The sequence below is a fragment of the Coloeus monedula genome (genome assembly GCF_965178545.1).
Source record: "Coloeus monedula genome assembly, chromosome: 1".
Classification (NCBI taxonomy): domain Eukaryota; kingdom Metazoa; phylum Chordata; class Aves; order Passeriformes; family Corvidae; genus Coloeus; species Coloeus monedula.
Window position 1 is genome coordinate 99,551,755 of NC_138781.1, and position 12,360 is coordinate 99,564,114.

The 12,360-nt window shown below is 48.7% G+C and overlaps 2 protein-coding genes across 2 annotated transcripts in view; one reads left to right on the forward strand and one right to left on the reverse strand.

Annotated features, from left to right (window-relative positions):
* TSHZ1 (teashirt zinc finger homeobox 1) overlaps positions 1-498 on the reverse strand; it is a gene marked incomplete at both ends in the record, with an annotated part of 53,747 nt that extends 53,249 nt beyond the window's left edge. Inside the window, one exon of the mRNA XM_082285575.1 lies at positions 370-498. Within this exon, the coding sequence (XP_082141701.1) occupies positions 370-409 (40 nt within the window). The remainder of the gene's footprint in view (positions 1-369) is intronic.
* A 2,657-nt stretch (positions 499-3,155) lies between these two features.
* On the forward strand, positions 3,156-12,061 carry PTGR3 (prostaglandin reductase 3). The gene is made up of 2 exons (XM_082295183.1): positions 3,156-4,149; positions 10,233-12,061. Exons 1-2 carry the CDS (start codon positions 3,845-3,847, stop codon positions 11,155-11,157), a joined length of 1,230 nt encoding a protein of 409 aa, XP_082151309.1. The 5' UTR covers positions 3,156-3,844; the 3' UTR covers positions 11,158-12,061.
* Positions 12,062-12,360: the final 299 nt, after the last annotated feature.

Consider the following 12,360-nt stretch of genomic DNA (forward strand, 5'->3'; position numbering starts at 1 on the left):
CGGAGATTACAGGACTGCAACAAAATGAAGTTTCTAGTTTTAAACGTGTTGGCAACGGCGGAGAGGATGGAGGCTGTCAGGCTCGGCGTGACACACCTCAGGAACTACGCCGATCCCTCCAGCTCCCGCGTACAAAGAAGTACAAACTACAGCCCCTGTCTCTTCCCCACCAAGGTGCTGCTCCCCCCCTCCCCGTCTCTCCCCCCCCCTCCGCCCCAAACCCCAAACCCCCGGAGGCAGCCACCCGGGGTGTTTTAAATCTGCGGCAGGGCTGGAGGAACCGCTCCCCCCGCGGCGATGCTTCCCGGCGGGTTAACCCCTCCCCTGCCGTGCCCGCGGCACCCCAGCGCGGGAGGCGGAGGGTGTTACCTGCGGAGCGCCGGGGTGCCTGCTGCTTTCTCCGCGGCATTGCTGCCGCCGCCGCCGCCGCCTCGCCGCCCGCCGCCGCAGAGTTTCCGCGCAGGACTCCTCTTCCGATCCCCCTCTTTTCATGCAGAAACAAACACACACCCGCGCACGCACACACACAAATAAAAAAAAATAAAATATGGGGGGTGGGGGGGGGGAAGGAGGGAGGGAGGGAAGGAGGGAGGGGGAGGAAGGAGAAAAGAAAGCGGATTCAACTTCTAATTCTGCCTAGGAAGAGCGAGAGGGAGGGTGGGGAGGAATGGGAGAGAGGGAGAGGAGGAGGAAGGAGGAGGGGGGGGGGAGGAAGGAGAAAAAGTTTGGTCGGTTTCTCCTCTCGCCCGGTCCGGGTTCCCCCCCCGGGTCAGCTCCCGGCGCGGCGAGCGGGGTGCGCGGGGCGGGGGGGAAGGTGGGGTGTGGGATGAGGCAAGCCACAGACTGGTGACAGGGATGCCAATTTCCGCCGCCACTCCAAAAACTTGCTTAGGAAATGTTTTCATTTACAAGGTTAATTTTTCCTCCCTCTCTCTCTCTCACACACTCTCTCTCTCTTTCTCTCTCTTTTAAGTTCCTTATAAGACAAAGCTCTTCAGTCCTCTCGGCAGCAGCAGCAGCAGGGAAGATGCCAGTGGAGATGTGCAAAATAAATAAGATTTGATCAGTTCAATCTGTAGCCCAAATCCATTCTCTTTCTTTCGTTCCTTTTTTTTTCTCCTCCTTTTCCTTTCTCCCTTTCTCCCCCTCCTTTCCTTAATCACTTCTTCGTCTTCTCCTCCTTCTTCGCGGTGGAGAGCCGAGCAAGCGGCGGCGATGAGACGGTAAATTCAGTCACTCCCCCCCTCTCAGGCTTTCTCCGAGATCAAAGAGTCTCAAAGCGCAACTTTCTCGCTCGCTCGCTGGCTTGTTTCAAGCTCGTGGATTTGTGTGTTGTTGTTGCTGTTGTTGGGGGGTTTTTTGTTTGTTTGGTTTTTTATTGCGTTGGTAATAGTTTGTTCATTGTGCAAAAAACGAGGTCGATCCAGTCTCTCCTTCTCCTCCCAGCACTTAGTCTAAGAGCAAGGAAGCAAATCATAAAAAGGAGTAAAGCCCCCATACATACATATACACCGGATGGGAAATGTCAGTCACTCCTCCACCTTCCAAACAGTCACAGATCAAACAGTGTCACCACCGGAGAGGACTACTTTTCTCTCTTGCTCTCCCTTTTTTTTCTCTTCCACAAATCGAAGCTTCTTCTGCTACTAGATATAATGCAAACACATTTTTTATCATGGATATTTTTTGGCTGATCTTGATCTGCAACAGAAGAAAAAAAAAAAAAAAAAAACAACACACACACACACACAAAAAAATTTGCCAAAACCAAGAAAAACCCCGGAGAGTGTGTGCAGAGAGGGAGGGGGGGAGGAAGAAAAGACATTCACTGAGTGGGACAGATTAACGTGAACTGTCCCCCCCCCCCTAAACTCCTGGGAGAGAAAGAGATCCACTCTCCCTCTCTTCTCTTTTCACTGAAATATAACACACATTCGGATCCCAGGGCTCTCAGACAGTCTCAACTGATAGACAGACACATCGAGCTGCTTTTCCTGCTTCAGTTTGTTACTCCTCCTCCTCTTGCCCACGTCACCCTGACAATTACAAATAGGTCTCACACAAACCCATACCTGTCAATCTTTTTAATTGCTTTGTTTTCATTTTTTTCCCTTTCCCAGAGCTAAACAATATGACAAAAAAAAAAAAGAAAAAAAAAGAAGTCTTAATACAGCACGGCATAAAAGATTCCTCATGTGAGACACGCGTTGAGGGGGTTGTTATTATAATCCACTTGCTAAAGTGCTGTGCAAGACGCATGTGCTGATTTAACTTCAGCAGAGGTCTTCCTCCAGCAAACTTAAAAAGAGAAAAAAAAAGAGGCAGGCAGGAGATGATACTTCGCCGTGGCACACGTCTACCCGGCATTGAATTAAAAATGATTTATGGGAGATTACAGTTCATCCTTACTTTAAAATACCAACAGATTGCAGAGCGAGAACTGCAGCATATGAAACATACTGCTAATACATTTTGCACAGTATGTGTCTGGGGATTTATATAATGTTAGCTGCGAGAACAGAAGGGTTCTTCCCTTTCTTTTTTTTTTAAGTCAAGAAAGCAAATAAAAACTACCCAGCTGATTCCTAAAGGAAAACATTTGGAACTGCAGTTTTGTTCTTTTTCGGGCTGAAGGGGATTTTCTTTCTTTTTACTACTGCACAATTAAGCATTGAGCTGTTTATACTGGTAGGATGGAGTTAATTCTGGGAACTACACGCGACACCAGTGCAACATCTCTATAACACTGCCTCTCTCCACGCAGTTGTACCAAGTTGGGACCAGCGACTCTATCACAACATTGACTTCGGGCCCTTGACCCAGTTGCTTCCCTGCGCAGGTTCCCTCACCCAAAAGTAATCTACAGCGAGAGGTGACTATTTCTTTTTTTTTTAAGAAGAAAGAAAGAAGCAAGGGGGGAAAGGAGGGTAAGATTTTTCTGGCAGTATCAGGGAGCGGGGGAAACCCCTGAGACCCAAGCAAACCGACAGCAGCCTGTTACCCTTCCCCTCCCGGCAGGACGGCGACGGCGGGAAGAGCTTCGCCCGTTTAAATCCCCTCCCGCGGCAGGCGCGGAGCCGCCGCCGCCGTCTCGGGGTTGATTCGTAGCACCTTGCGAGGAAGTGAAACGTTTCGCACGGAAGGGGCGGAGCGTCCGCCCGCGGGCAGCGGCTCCTCGGCGGCGGCTAATAACAACATTAGGAGATTAGCTGCAACTTCTCCCCACTTCTCTAACCTTTCCCCGCCGATAATTTACTGTGCTTTCTTCCTGCTTTTTTTTTTTTTTTATTCCTCCTTTTTTTTTTTTTCTTTTTTTGGAGGAAGATACCTCTTTTTGTAAACTAAAGAAGGGGGCAGGGGGGGGTAATCCGAGGCGTTTCTCTCTGTCCGTCTGTCTTCCCCCCCTCTCCCCCTCCCCTGTTTTTAAACCCCTTAGTCAGAGGCAGGGTGCAAACTAAAAGCCACCACCACCACGACCTTTAGGAGACAATCCGGCCCGCTGCACACCTGCCAGGCAGGCAGAGCAGGCAGGCAGGGGCAGGCACTGGCGGGACGGACGGCCGCAGGAGCGGGCCGGCCTCGCCCCTCGGTAGTGCCCACGGCGGCAGAAGACGAGCGGCTGCTGCAGGGGGACCATCTTGCCGCTGCTCCTCCGGCGGCGTCTCCGTGCGGCGGAGGGGCCGGCGGGGAGGGGAGGGAGAGCCTGCTGCACGGGGGCTCTGTTTACGTACACACATAGCTGCGAGCGGGGAGTTTCTCCTGCCGGCGCGTCCTGCGAGCTGCCTGGAGAATCCCGAGCCGGAGCTCTCCCGAGCAGGGCGGGAGAGGAGAGCCGAGGCAGGGCATGAGTTTTAGCGCGAAAAGCAGCGCTTTGCTGAGCTCCCGGGCAGCGCGGTGGTGGTGGTGGCAGCAGCCGACCTGCGCCGCGGCGGCTCCCGCCTGGTCCTACTTCGGTGGCAGCTGGTCGCGGCCCATCCTGGACATGTCCTACTCCCGTCACTTTCTGGATTTCCAGGGCTCGTCCATCCCCAGCTCCATGAAGAAGCTGGTGGTGACTAAGCTGAGCCAAAACTTCAGGGAAGCGGTCACCCTGCAGCAGGACTCGCCCGTGCCACTCCCGGGAGACGGAGACCTCCTGGTCAGGAACAGGTGAGCTCCCGCCCGTCCCCCGCGCCCCGGCCCCGCGGCCTCCGCCGCCTCCTGGCACCTTATGGCCTGCCCTCTCCAAAATGCTCCCTCACTTCGGAGACCGGCTCCAAAGTTGTACCAGCCGCCATCTGGCGACTGTTAATTTCATTTTATTGGTGGTGTTGTTTTGAACGGCTGGTGCTACGGCCCTGTCGCCCTGTCCACGTGTGTGGGGGTGACACTTCCTCCTCCTCCTCCTCCTGTGGCGGGGGTGTTTGTGTTTGTCTGCCTGTGCGCGCTGCTCTCGGCGTGCGCCTACCCGAAGGAAGAGAAGCACCCCAGGGCCCCGGTGCCAAGGGGGGTTGGGGGACGGAAAGGCGAGTGTTACGTTCGGTGAGTGCCGAGCAGGGAGTGAGACGGCGGGAAACGCTCGCAGGGCCCCTCCCTGGGCCCTGCCCGGGCTCGTTACACGCACGTAGTGCCCGGGGCGTGAGCGTCTCCCCGGCGCACCCGCACAAGGCCCCCCGGGGACGCTGCTGCACAGCGCCCCGGCATCGCGGTGCGCGGGCGGGCCTGGCCCGGCCGCTGTGTCCTCGGCGCGGCCCCGCTGCCCCGCACGGCGCTCTCCGGCCTCGCCCCCGTGCAGGCGTGACTCACCGGGGAGGCCGCGGGCCAGGCCCGCCGCCCGGGCAGCCCTGGCACCACCCCCAAGTCTGCGCGCCAAGCACGGGCGGCGCGGAGGGGGCAGGGCAGCCCTCGGCCTCCCTCGCAGGACGCGGGCCCGCGGTTGTTGGCGTCTTTTAGAGAGGAGCCGGGTCGGGCGAAGAGTGAGGACGTGACATTTTGCTTAGCATAATACACCGTAAATCCCACGCCTAGCGTGGTGAGCGGGCCGACCCAGCTCACCATGAAATGAAGACTCCGAGGACAAAATGTGCCTTCCCCCACAGCTGTCTCCATAAAACCTGTTTGTTCTCGGTGTCTCCTTCCTGGACGCCGCCGTTCCTTGCGCTAAAACTAAACGTTTTAAAGCTGAGAGGTTTCTCTGCTCACGAGGGGAATCCGAAACTCCGCGAACTTTGGAGCAGACTGCGTGGCTGGCATGGGAGAGAGCAGCGCTCTCAGCTTCTTGTCAAGCAAGGAAATCGTAGTAACACATAGCTTGCCATATTCGCCGTGGGAGCTTAAAGATGTTAAGCCACACTAAGTTGGCTTGAGAACAATGCTGCAAGTTCTACTAAGGCAGTGTGTGACTGTGCGCGTATGTGTGACGTACATGTATGTGTCCATATGTAACACACAAATACAGGCTGAAGAAGGGGTAAGGAGAAAGAACAAGGACTCCTCCAGGAGCTGACGAGAAAGCTGCAGTGGCACTTTAATTCGATGCTGACATCTCCCACTAGGATTTCTGAGACCAAAATTCCCTCCAAACCTCAAAAGTCTAAAATACTGTGTTGCTGCATCCACTGATGACTGAAACAGTAATGGCGTGAAAACAGCCATCCGGCTGGAGTTAAATTCCTTTCTGCAGAAGAGGTCTAAAGACTTGAGATACAAGTATCAAGTACTCTACTCTAGTAATGCAAGGCAGAGCAACATCCTTGTTTCTCAAATCCCCTCCCCCCCACACATGCACTTGGAGTCTTTCTCATCCCACCCCCCGCCCGCCCTCCTGTAAATTTTTAAAATTTATTCCTTTTTTTTTTTTTCCTAACATCTTCCAATGTAACTCTTCCCTTCTCCCTCTCCTCCCTCCCTGTACTGGGTGGGCTCCCTGGGTACTCGTGGGACATGCACACTTCATGGTAAAAGGGCTTGTACCACGATAAAGGCGGGAGTTGGTCCACAGTTTCAGGCAGGCAGTTGCTGGGCTTTAACACATCATCCTGTTACACACGTGTTCCTGTACTGGTACACATGCATGAGTGGGGATGAAGGGGAGGAAGAGGTGAGTGATGAAGTCTAGATGTAGAGTTCATGCATTTTGTATTCTTTGTGGCATTTCTTCTCTCTTTACTATTCTTTTCTGAAGAATATCACAGGAGACACAAAATCATGTTTCTAAAAAACATTTGCTATATACAAGCTGCAGCAGGAAGCAAGTTCTGAATGTTTCCTCCTCTCTTGTCACTCGGGAGAAGGACTATCCCATCCCGAAAGGATGAGTTCCTGACTCTATTTAGTTTTTTAAAAAAACAAACAACTAAGCTCAAATACCACTATACATTTTCTAATAGGTAGAAACATACAATTAAAAACAAAACAATAAAAGACTTGCGTTCCAAGAGGGCTTTTGCAGATTTGTTCATTTTAGTCCCAGTCACGCCCATGAATAGTATTAATTGCTTTGAGCTTTTCATACAAAACAATCCTCATTCACCACAATAAAATCTGGTTTGGGATTTATGGGAATAGGAAATTAAAATCTGTGTGTGGATAGATATTTTAAAATAAGATGCAGTTAGGGGGGAACTTTCTTCTCCTGTAGAGAGCTATGCCAGCAACTCTTATTTCTACTTTTTTTTATACAGAAAAAAAAATAACCCATCTTTCATTCAAAGATCCTTCAAAGCTAGGAATTAATTTAAGCAGGTTTTTTTACTGTGATTCTGTGTGGGAGAGGAAGGGGGGGAAAGGTGATAAATCCTTAATGAAGCCATTTAAGTTTCATATGTCCGTTTGTCCTGTTTTCCGGGAGGGAAAGAGGGACGGGTTCGGAAGGAAGGGTTTCCCATTTTATTGCAGGAGAAGGGCCCAAAGGCTGTGAAGGTTTGGTCCTTCTTAAAGTTGTTGGGGGATTTTCAAGATTTTCTTGATGAAGTGGCACATTTCATTGCCAAAATACCTGTAAGAATTTACTCTTGGGCTGGAAGATGGGAACAAAGTTTATAGAAAAGGGAGTAAGAGGGGTTGAAAAAGTTTCTTTTTTTGAACCGGGGACTAAAGGCATCACAGTGGGAAAAGTGGAGGGCTATTCCTACTGAGTGTTTGGTCTATATAATGTTTTTCTTGTGTAGTACTGGTTTGGATGACTTTTGTTTTGTCTGTGTTTAAGGCTGTGATGCTGGTTTTCGGTGTCTCACTCTTTGTTGTGGTACGAAAAGCAGCATTTCTTCCCCTCGGCAGTGTCCTCCTGTTTTCTATAATAAACAGTTCGAGGGGTTTCAACACTGTTGAGTATAAATAAAACGAGTGACTCAATGTGCATAATTATTTTGAGAAAAGCCAATCTCAAGGGTTTTTCACACACTCCCCGCCCCCCCCCCCCCCCCCCGCCCTCAGGTTTGCATCTTGAAATGTAAGGGGCAAAACTCAACTAGAAACTTCGAAATTAAAAAATAGATTTAAAGTAAGAAAGTAAATGAAGGCAATGAAAAAAGATCTGGAAGGGCTTTTAAAACCCACTAGCACCTCAAGTAATTGTTACCTCTGTGCTCTCTCCTCTCCTCAGTCTCAGAAGTTAGTAAACTGATCTTCAACTTGTAATTCATACGTTTTCCTACTTTTAAAATCAAAATAATACGTGAAACTGCAGGCACATCCTAGCACCTCACTTCTGTCAGCTGGAATGACAAGGCAAATTAGACAGTATGTTTTAATCCAGACGGTGCGTATGATCGTTTTAATGTGCAAGGAATCTAAGAGACTAAACAATCTTGTTAAAAAAAAAAAGGGGGGGGGGGGGGGCGGGGGGGGGGGGGAAGCCCATGCAATGCGACCAGGAGTTTTGAGTTTGCACACAATAAAAAGGAGGTTAAAAAAAAATAGCGGGGGAGGGCTAGACGGCAGGCTGTGTTGATTAATAATGGTGAACCCAGAAGCCCAGGGAGGATCATTTCCCGTGGCCCAGCAGCCCCGCAGAGACGGGGAGGGAGCGGCTGCGTGTACGCGCGTGTCTGTGTGTCTGTGTGTGTGTGCACGCGTGACTGCGGGGGGCGGGCGGGCGATGGGGACGAGCCCCCCGCGCAGCGGGGCAGCGCACACGGCTTTGTCCGTTCTTGCCCTGTCGCCGGCATCCCGTGCCCGGCCGCTCCAGCCCCGCGGAGATCCCGCATCCCCTGCCCGGAGCGGCCGGGCAGCACCAAGTTGCGCCGCGGCCCCCGCAGCCGCACGCACAAGTTGCGGTGCGGCCCGGGCGGAGAAGGTTCGCACCCTCTCCGGTGCAGAACAAAAGCAGCCGTGCGTGTGCTGGAGCCCTGCTCGGCAGGCGGCTGGCCCCCGCACGACTTGCCCCTTCCCCGCACGCGAAGTTTTTGTCCTCAGAGTGTTTGTTCTACCTGCCTTTGTGCTCCGGCCGCCGCCGTGCAGCGCCGAGAAGGGGAAGGTCTTGGAGAGACGGGGACTTGTTCTCCTGTCGCTGCGCTGCCTGCCCTTCTCGGGGTGCGCTGCCCCAGCCGGCGGCACGGCTGCTCCGCGTCCTGCCAAGGCGGACGCGCGCCGGCAGCGTGAGCGGGGAGGCTGAGCCCAGCGGGGAGCCCGGACCTCCCTTGCGGGTTGGGGTCGGGGGCAGAGCGGGCGCCCCGGGCTGGCCTCGCAGCTACCGAGAGCCCCGGCTGGGCGAAGCCGTGAGGCCGGTGAGGGGGCGAGCACAGCTCCCCAGCGGGCTCTCACCCTCCGCTCCCCTCCCCAGAAGCTGGGGTGTAAGAGCGGGAGGAGGCTGGTGCAGCGCCGGCACGTCTCGCCTGGCGCCCGAGGGACACGGTTTACCTCGGAAGCTGCGACTCCGTTACCAGTTTTTGTACATCTTTTAGCACTCCTGTACGGGAGTCATCTTAAAGCGGGATAATAGAAGATTTTTTGTATCTGCGAACAAGACGTAGGCATTTGTTGTTGCGGCAGAGCAGCGAGTTAAAGGCGGGAATACCAAGAGCTACAGTCACTTTTACCTATTTTTTGCATGGATATGTTTATGCTTACGAGTCTTTTTATACATAACGTTGGTGAAAGTTTGAAGCTCCCCATGCTGTAAAGAATGAAGGAAATCAAAAGGAGCAAAGCGGTTTTAGTTCTCCTCGCTCTGTGTGCAAGCAATTTAAAAGTACACGCACATACGAGTTGAGCTTGTTGCTAACTGCAACAATTAAAAGTGCACTGTTTGCCTACTTCTGCAGCTTTTTCATGGTGTCAAGTACACCTTTTGGGTTGTCACATCCACGCGTAGTAACAGTCCTGGCACTTGCTGTTTCATGTGTTTCTTTTTTACATTTTCCAGTTAGAACCTCCCCCAGTCTCTCTTCTTTTGCCTGTGGAAAGATACTGTTACTTAAAAAAAAATAAACAGTCTTTGCATTTGAGCTAGATCATAACTTTGTTTTAGATATTATCTCCTAGTGCTTAATCAAGTTGTGAGAATGTCTCGATCTTTCTCTTAAAAAAAATAATAAATAAATAATTACCATCCATTTTCACCTGTTAGAGGTCAGTAGGACTTGATTTTCAGTTTTACAATTTTACTCCTTCTGTGCAAGGTTGTTTTGATGTGTTGCAAGTAATTTATATAAAGAAAAATATTTTAACATTGACATTAGCTACATCAAAAGGCAAATTTGCTGTAGTGACTCCATCAATTAAAAAGTACTTGCCTACAGTAACATGACCTTGCAAATGACATCGATAGTTAATATGATCATTAGTCATTAACAGTATTATTATATTCAAAAATGTAAATTTGTTGCCAGAATCCACATATTTACCGCTCTGCATGTTTTATTCTTCAGTTTTTTCACATCTTGTATGAAGTGGTCAATTAATTTTCATGCTTTAATCTTTTAGAGATTTATTTTCAGCTTGTTTAGCTTGGTCAAGTGGACCTAAGGAAAACATAAAGAATTTTTTTTGTTTTGTTTCGGGCTTGGGTTTTACTTTTTACAGCTTTTTGTTGTTTCTTTTTGTTTAGAAAATTTGTCTGTAATTCTAGAATAACAGAATGGAAACTACGGAAGTCTGATGAAAGCAGTCTTTGGAGTGTACTCATTATTCAAATATATAGATAATCGCAGCAAATCTTGTACTTGTCCCACAAATTTGGATTGAAGGTTTCTCATACAATGAAGACTTGGTAAAGGAGTAAATCTCGTTAATACATTTTTGTTTTCTTCTAGATTTGTCGGCATTAATGCATCTGATATAAACTACTCAGCTGGTCGATATGACGCCTCAGTTAAACCCCCCTTTGATATAGGCTTTGAAGGTGTCGGTGATGTGGTAGCATTAGGACTCAGTGCTAGTGCAGATTACACAGTGGGTCAAGCTGTGGCCTACGTGAAAGCAGGTTCCTTTGCTGAATACACAGTTGTGCCTGCCAGACAAGCAGTCCCTCTACCCTCAGTCAAACCCGAGTTTCTCACTTTAATGGTAAGTGGTGCAACTGCATACCTCAGTTTGAAAGAGCTGGGAGACCTGTCTGAAGGCAAGAAGGTTCTGGTGACAGCGGCGGCTGGAGGAACAGGCCAGTTCGCTGTGCAGCTTGCAAAGAAGGCAAAATGCCATGTAATTGGAACCTGCTCCAGTGATGAAAAGGGTGGCTTTCTGAAATCCATTGGCTGTGACCGTACGATCAACTATAAAACTGAAAATGTCGAATCTGTGCTTAGGAAGGACTACCCCGAAGGTGTGGATGTGGTGTATGAATCTGTTGGGGGAAAGATGTTCGACTTGGCTCTCAATGCCTTGGCTATCAAAGGGCGCCTGATAGTCATTGGGTTTATCGCTGGCTACCAAAACCCTACTGGCCTCCAGCCCATTAAAGCAGAGTTATTGCCAGCAAAACTATTGAAGAAGTCTGCCAGCGTCCGGGGTTTCTTCTTGAACCATTACCTTTCTGACTACAAAATGGCTCTGCAGCATTTGCTCAAGATGTATGAAAGAGGAGACCTGGTTTGTGAGGTGGACTTTGGAGACATGTCTCCGGAGGGCAAGTTTACTGGCTTGGAATCTGTATTCCGTGCTGTAGATTACATGTACATGGGAAAAAACATTGGAAAAATTGTAGTTGAATTACCTCACTCTGTCAACAGTAAGCTGTAAAAACAGAACAATGATATAAATCAGAAGAGAGAAAATAGGCACTTTATGCCTCAGATTTACTAGAAACAATTTCTTTTTTTAAGCTTAGTGATGGATATTATATTAAAAAGCAGCATTAAAGTGTTAATAAAAAGGGGTGGGTTTGTTGGCGGGGTTTTGTTTGTTGGGTGGTTTTTTTTTTGGTTTTGGGTTTTTGTTTGTTTTTATTTTCTTAAAAGTGTTTAAATCAGTGGCTGTAGCAGGGACATAATGGGCCTGTGTTTGATACTGTCACTTAGGTTAGCGTGAGACAAGAACATTGTTCTTGACAGAATAAGTCTTGATGCAGAGGCAGATTTAGTCTGTCAGCCTGATTTGATAAGACTTCATATGTAGTTCAGCTCAGAAAAAAATCTTTCAGCAATTTTGATTCCCTGATTTAAAAATAAAATTGTTAGAACAAGAATAAGTAAAGAGTTGTATCTTTGGGCTGCTCTATTAATCTTTTGAAGTTTCTGGGAAAAAAATGCTCTTGATTTTCTGTCACAAACATGATAATCATAATTCAGTTGCATCATGGATCATAGTAATATTCCTTGACTGGTTACACAGGGAAATTTATCCTCCAATTCTGATATGTCAGTAATATTAAGCAACTTGACTTTCTTTTTTTAATCCTGTATTTTGTAATTATAAACAGCTGTGCAATTTTCTTTTAAATCTTTAACTACAAGTTGCAATATAGTCTCATTTTGTTGCCTGCTCATTTTCCACTATTTCTGTTTATTGTCCAGTCTCCCCTTTAGTCCATATTTAAAGATTATTGGAGTGGGATTTTGAGCCATGTTCATGTGTGTTCAGGCCCTGTATATTTTTTGAAGATTAAATAAAGTTTTAAAAGCTATTTAAATATTTGTGGCATTTATTCATATTTATATGTTTCTTGCTGACTAGCTCTTTTTCAGATATTCTGTTTTGCAGAGTTATTTGACTGATCATTCTTGAAGGGACTTCCCATAATCAGGCCGCTAGTTCTACTTTTACCAAACACTGCATGTGCAGAAGCCCTGTTACAAACAGCAGGACCATTTTAAATATATAGTCACAATACCTGGTACATGCACTGATGCTCAGCCATAGATTTTCTAGTGGGTGCAGTTAAAGGGTTTTGTAAAGTTTCAAAAATTCTTCCTCACCTAGTGGATAGTATTAATGGTACATACA

Excerpts from the sequence above, each read along its gene's own strand:
- PTGR3 (XM_082295183.1), top strand. The coding sequence starts at position 3,845 with ATGAGTTTTAGCGCGAAAAGCAGCGCTTTGCTGAGCTCCCGGGCAGCG. Across the intron at positions 4,150-10,232 it reads GACCTCCTGGTCAGGAACAG|ATTTGTCGGCATTAATGCAT; the intron begins GTGAGCTCCCGC and ends GTTTTCTTCTAG.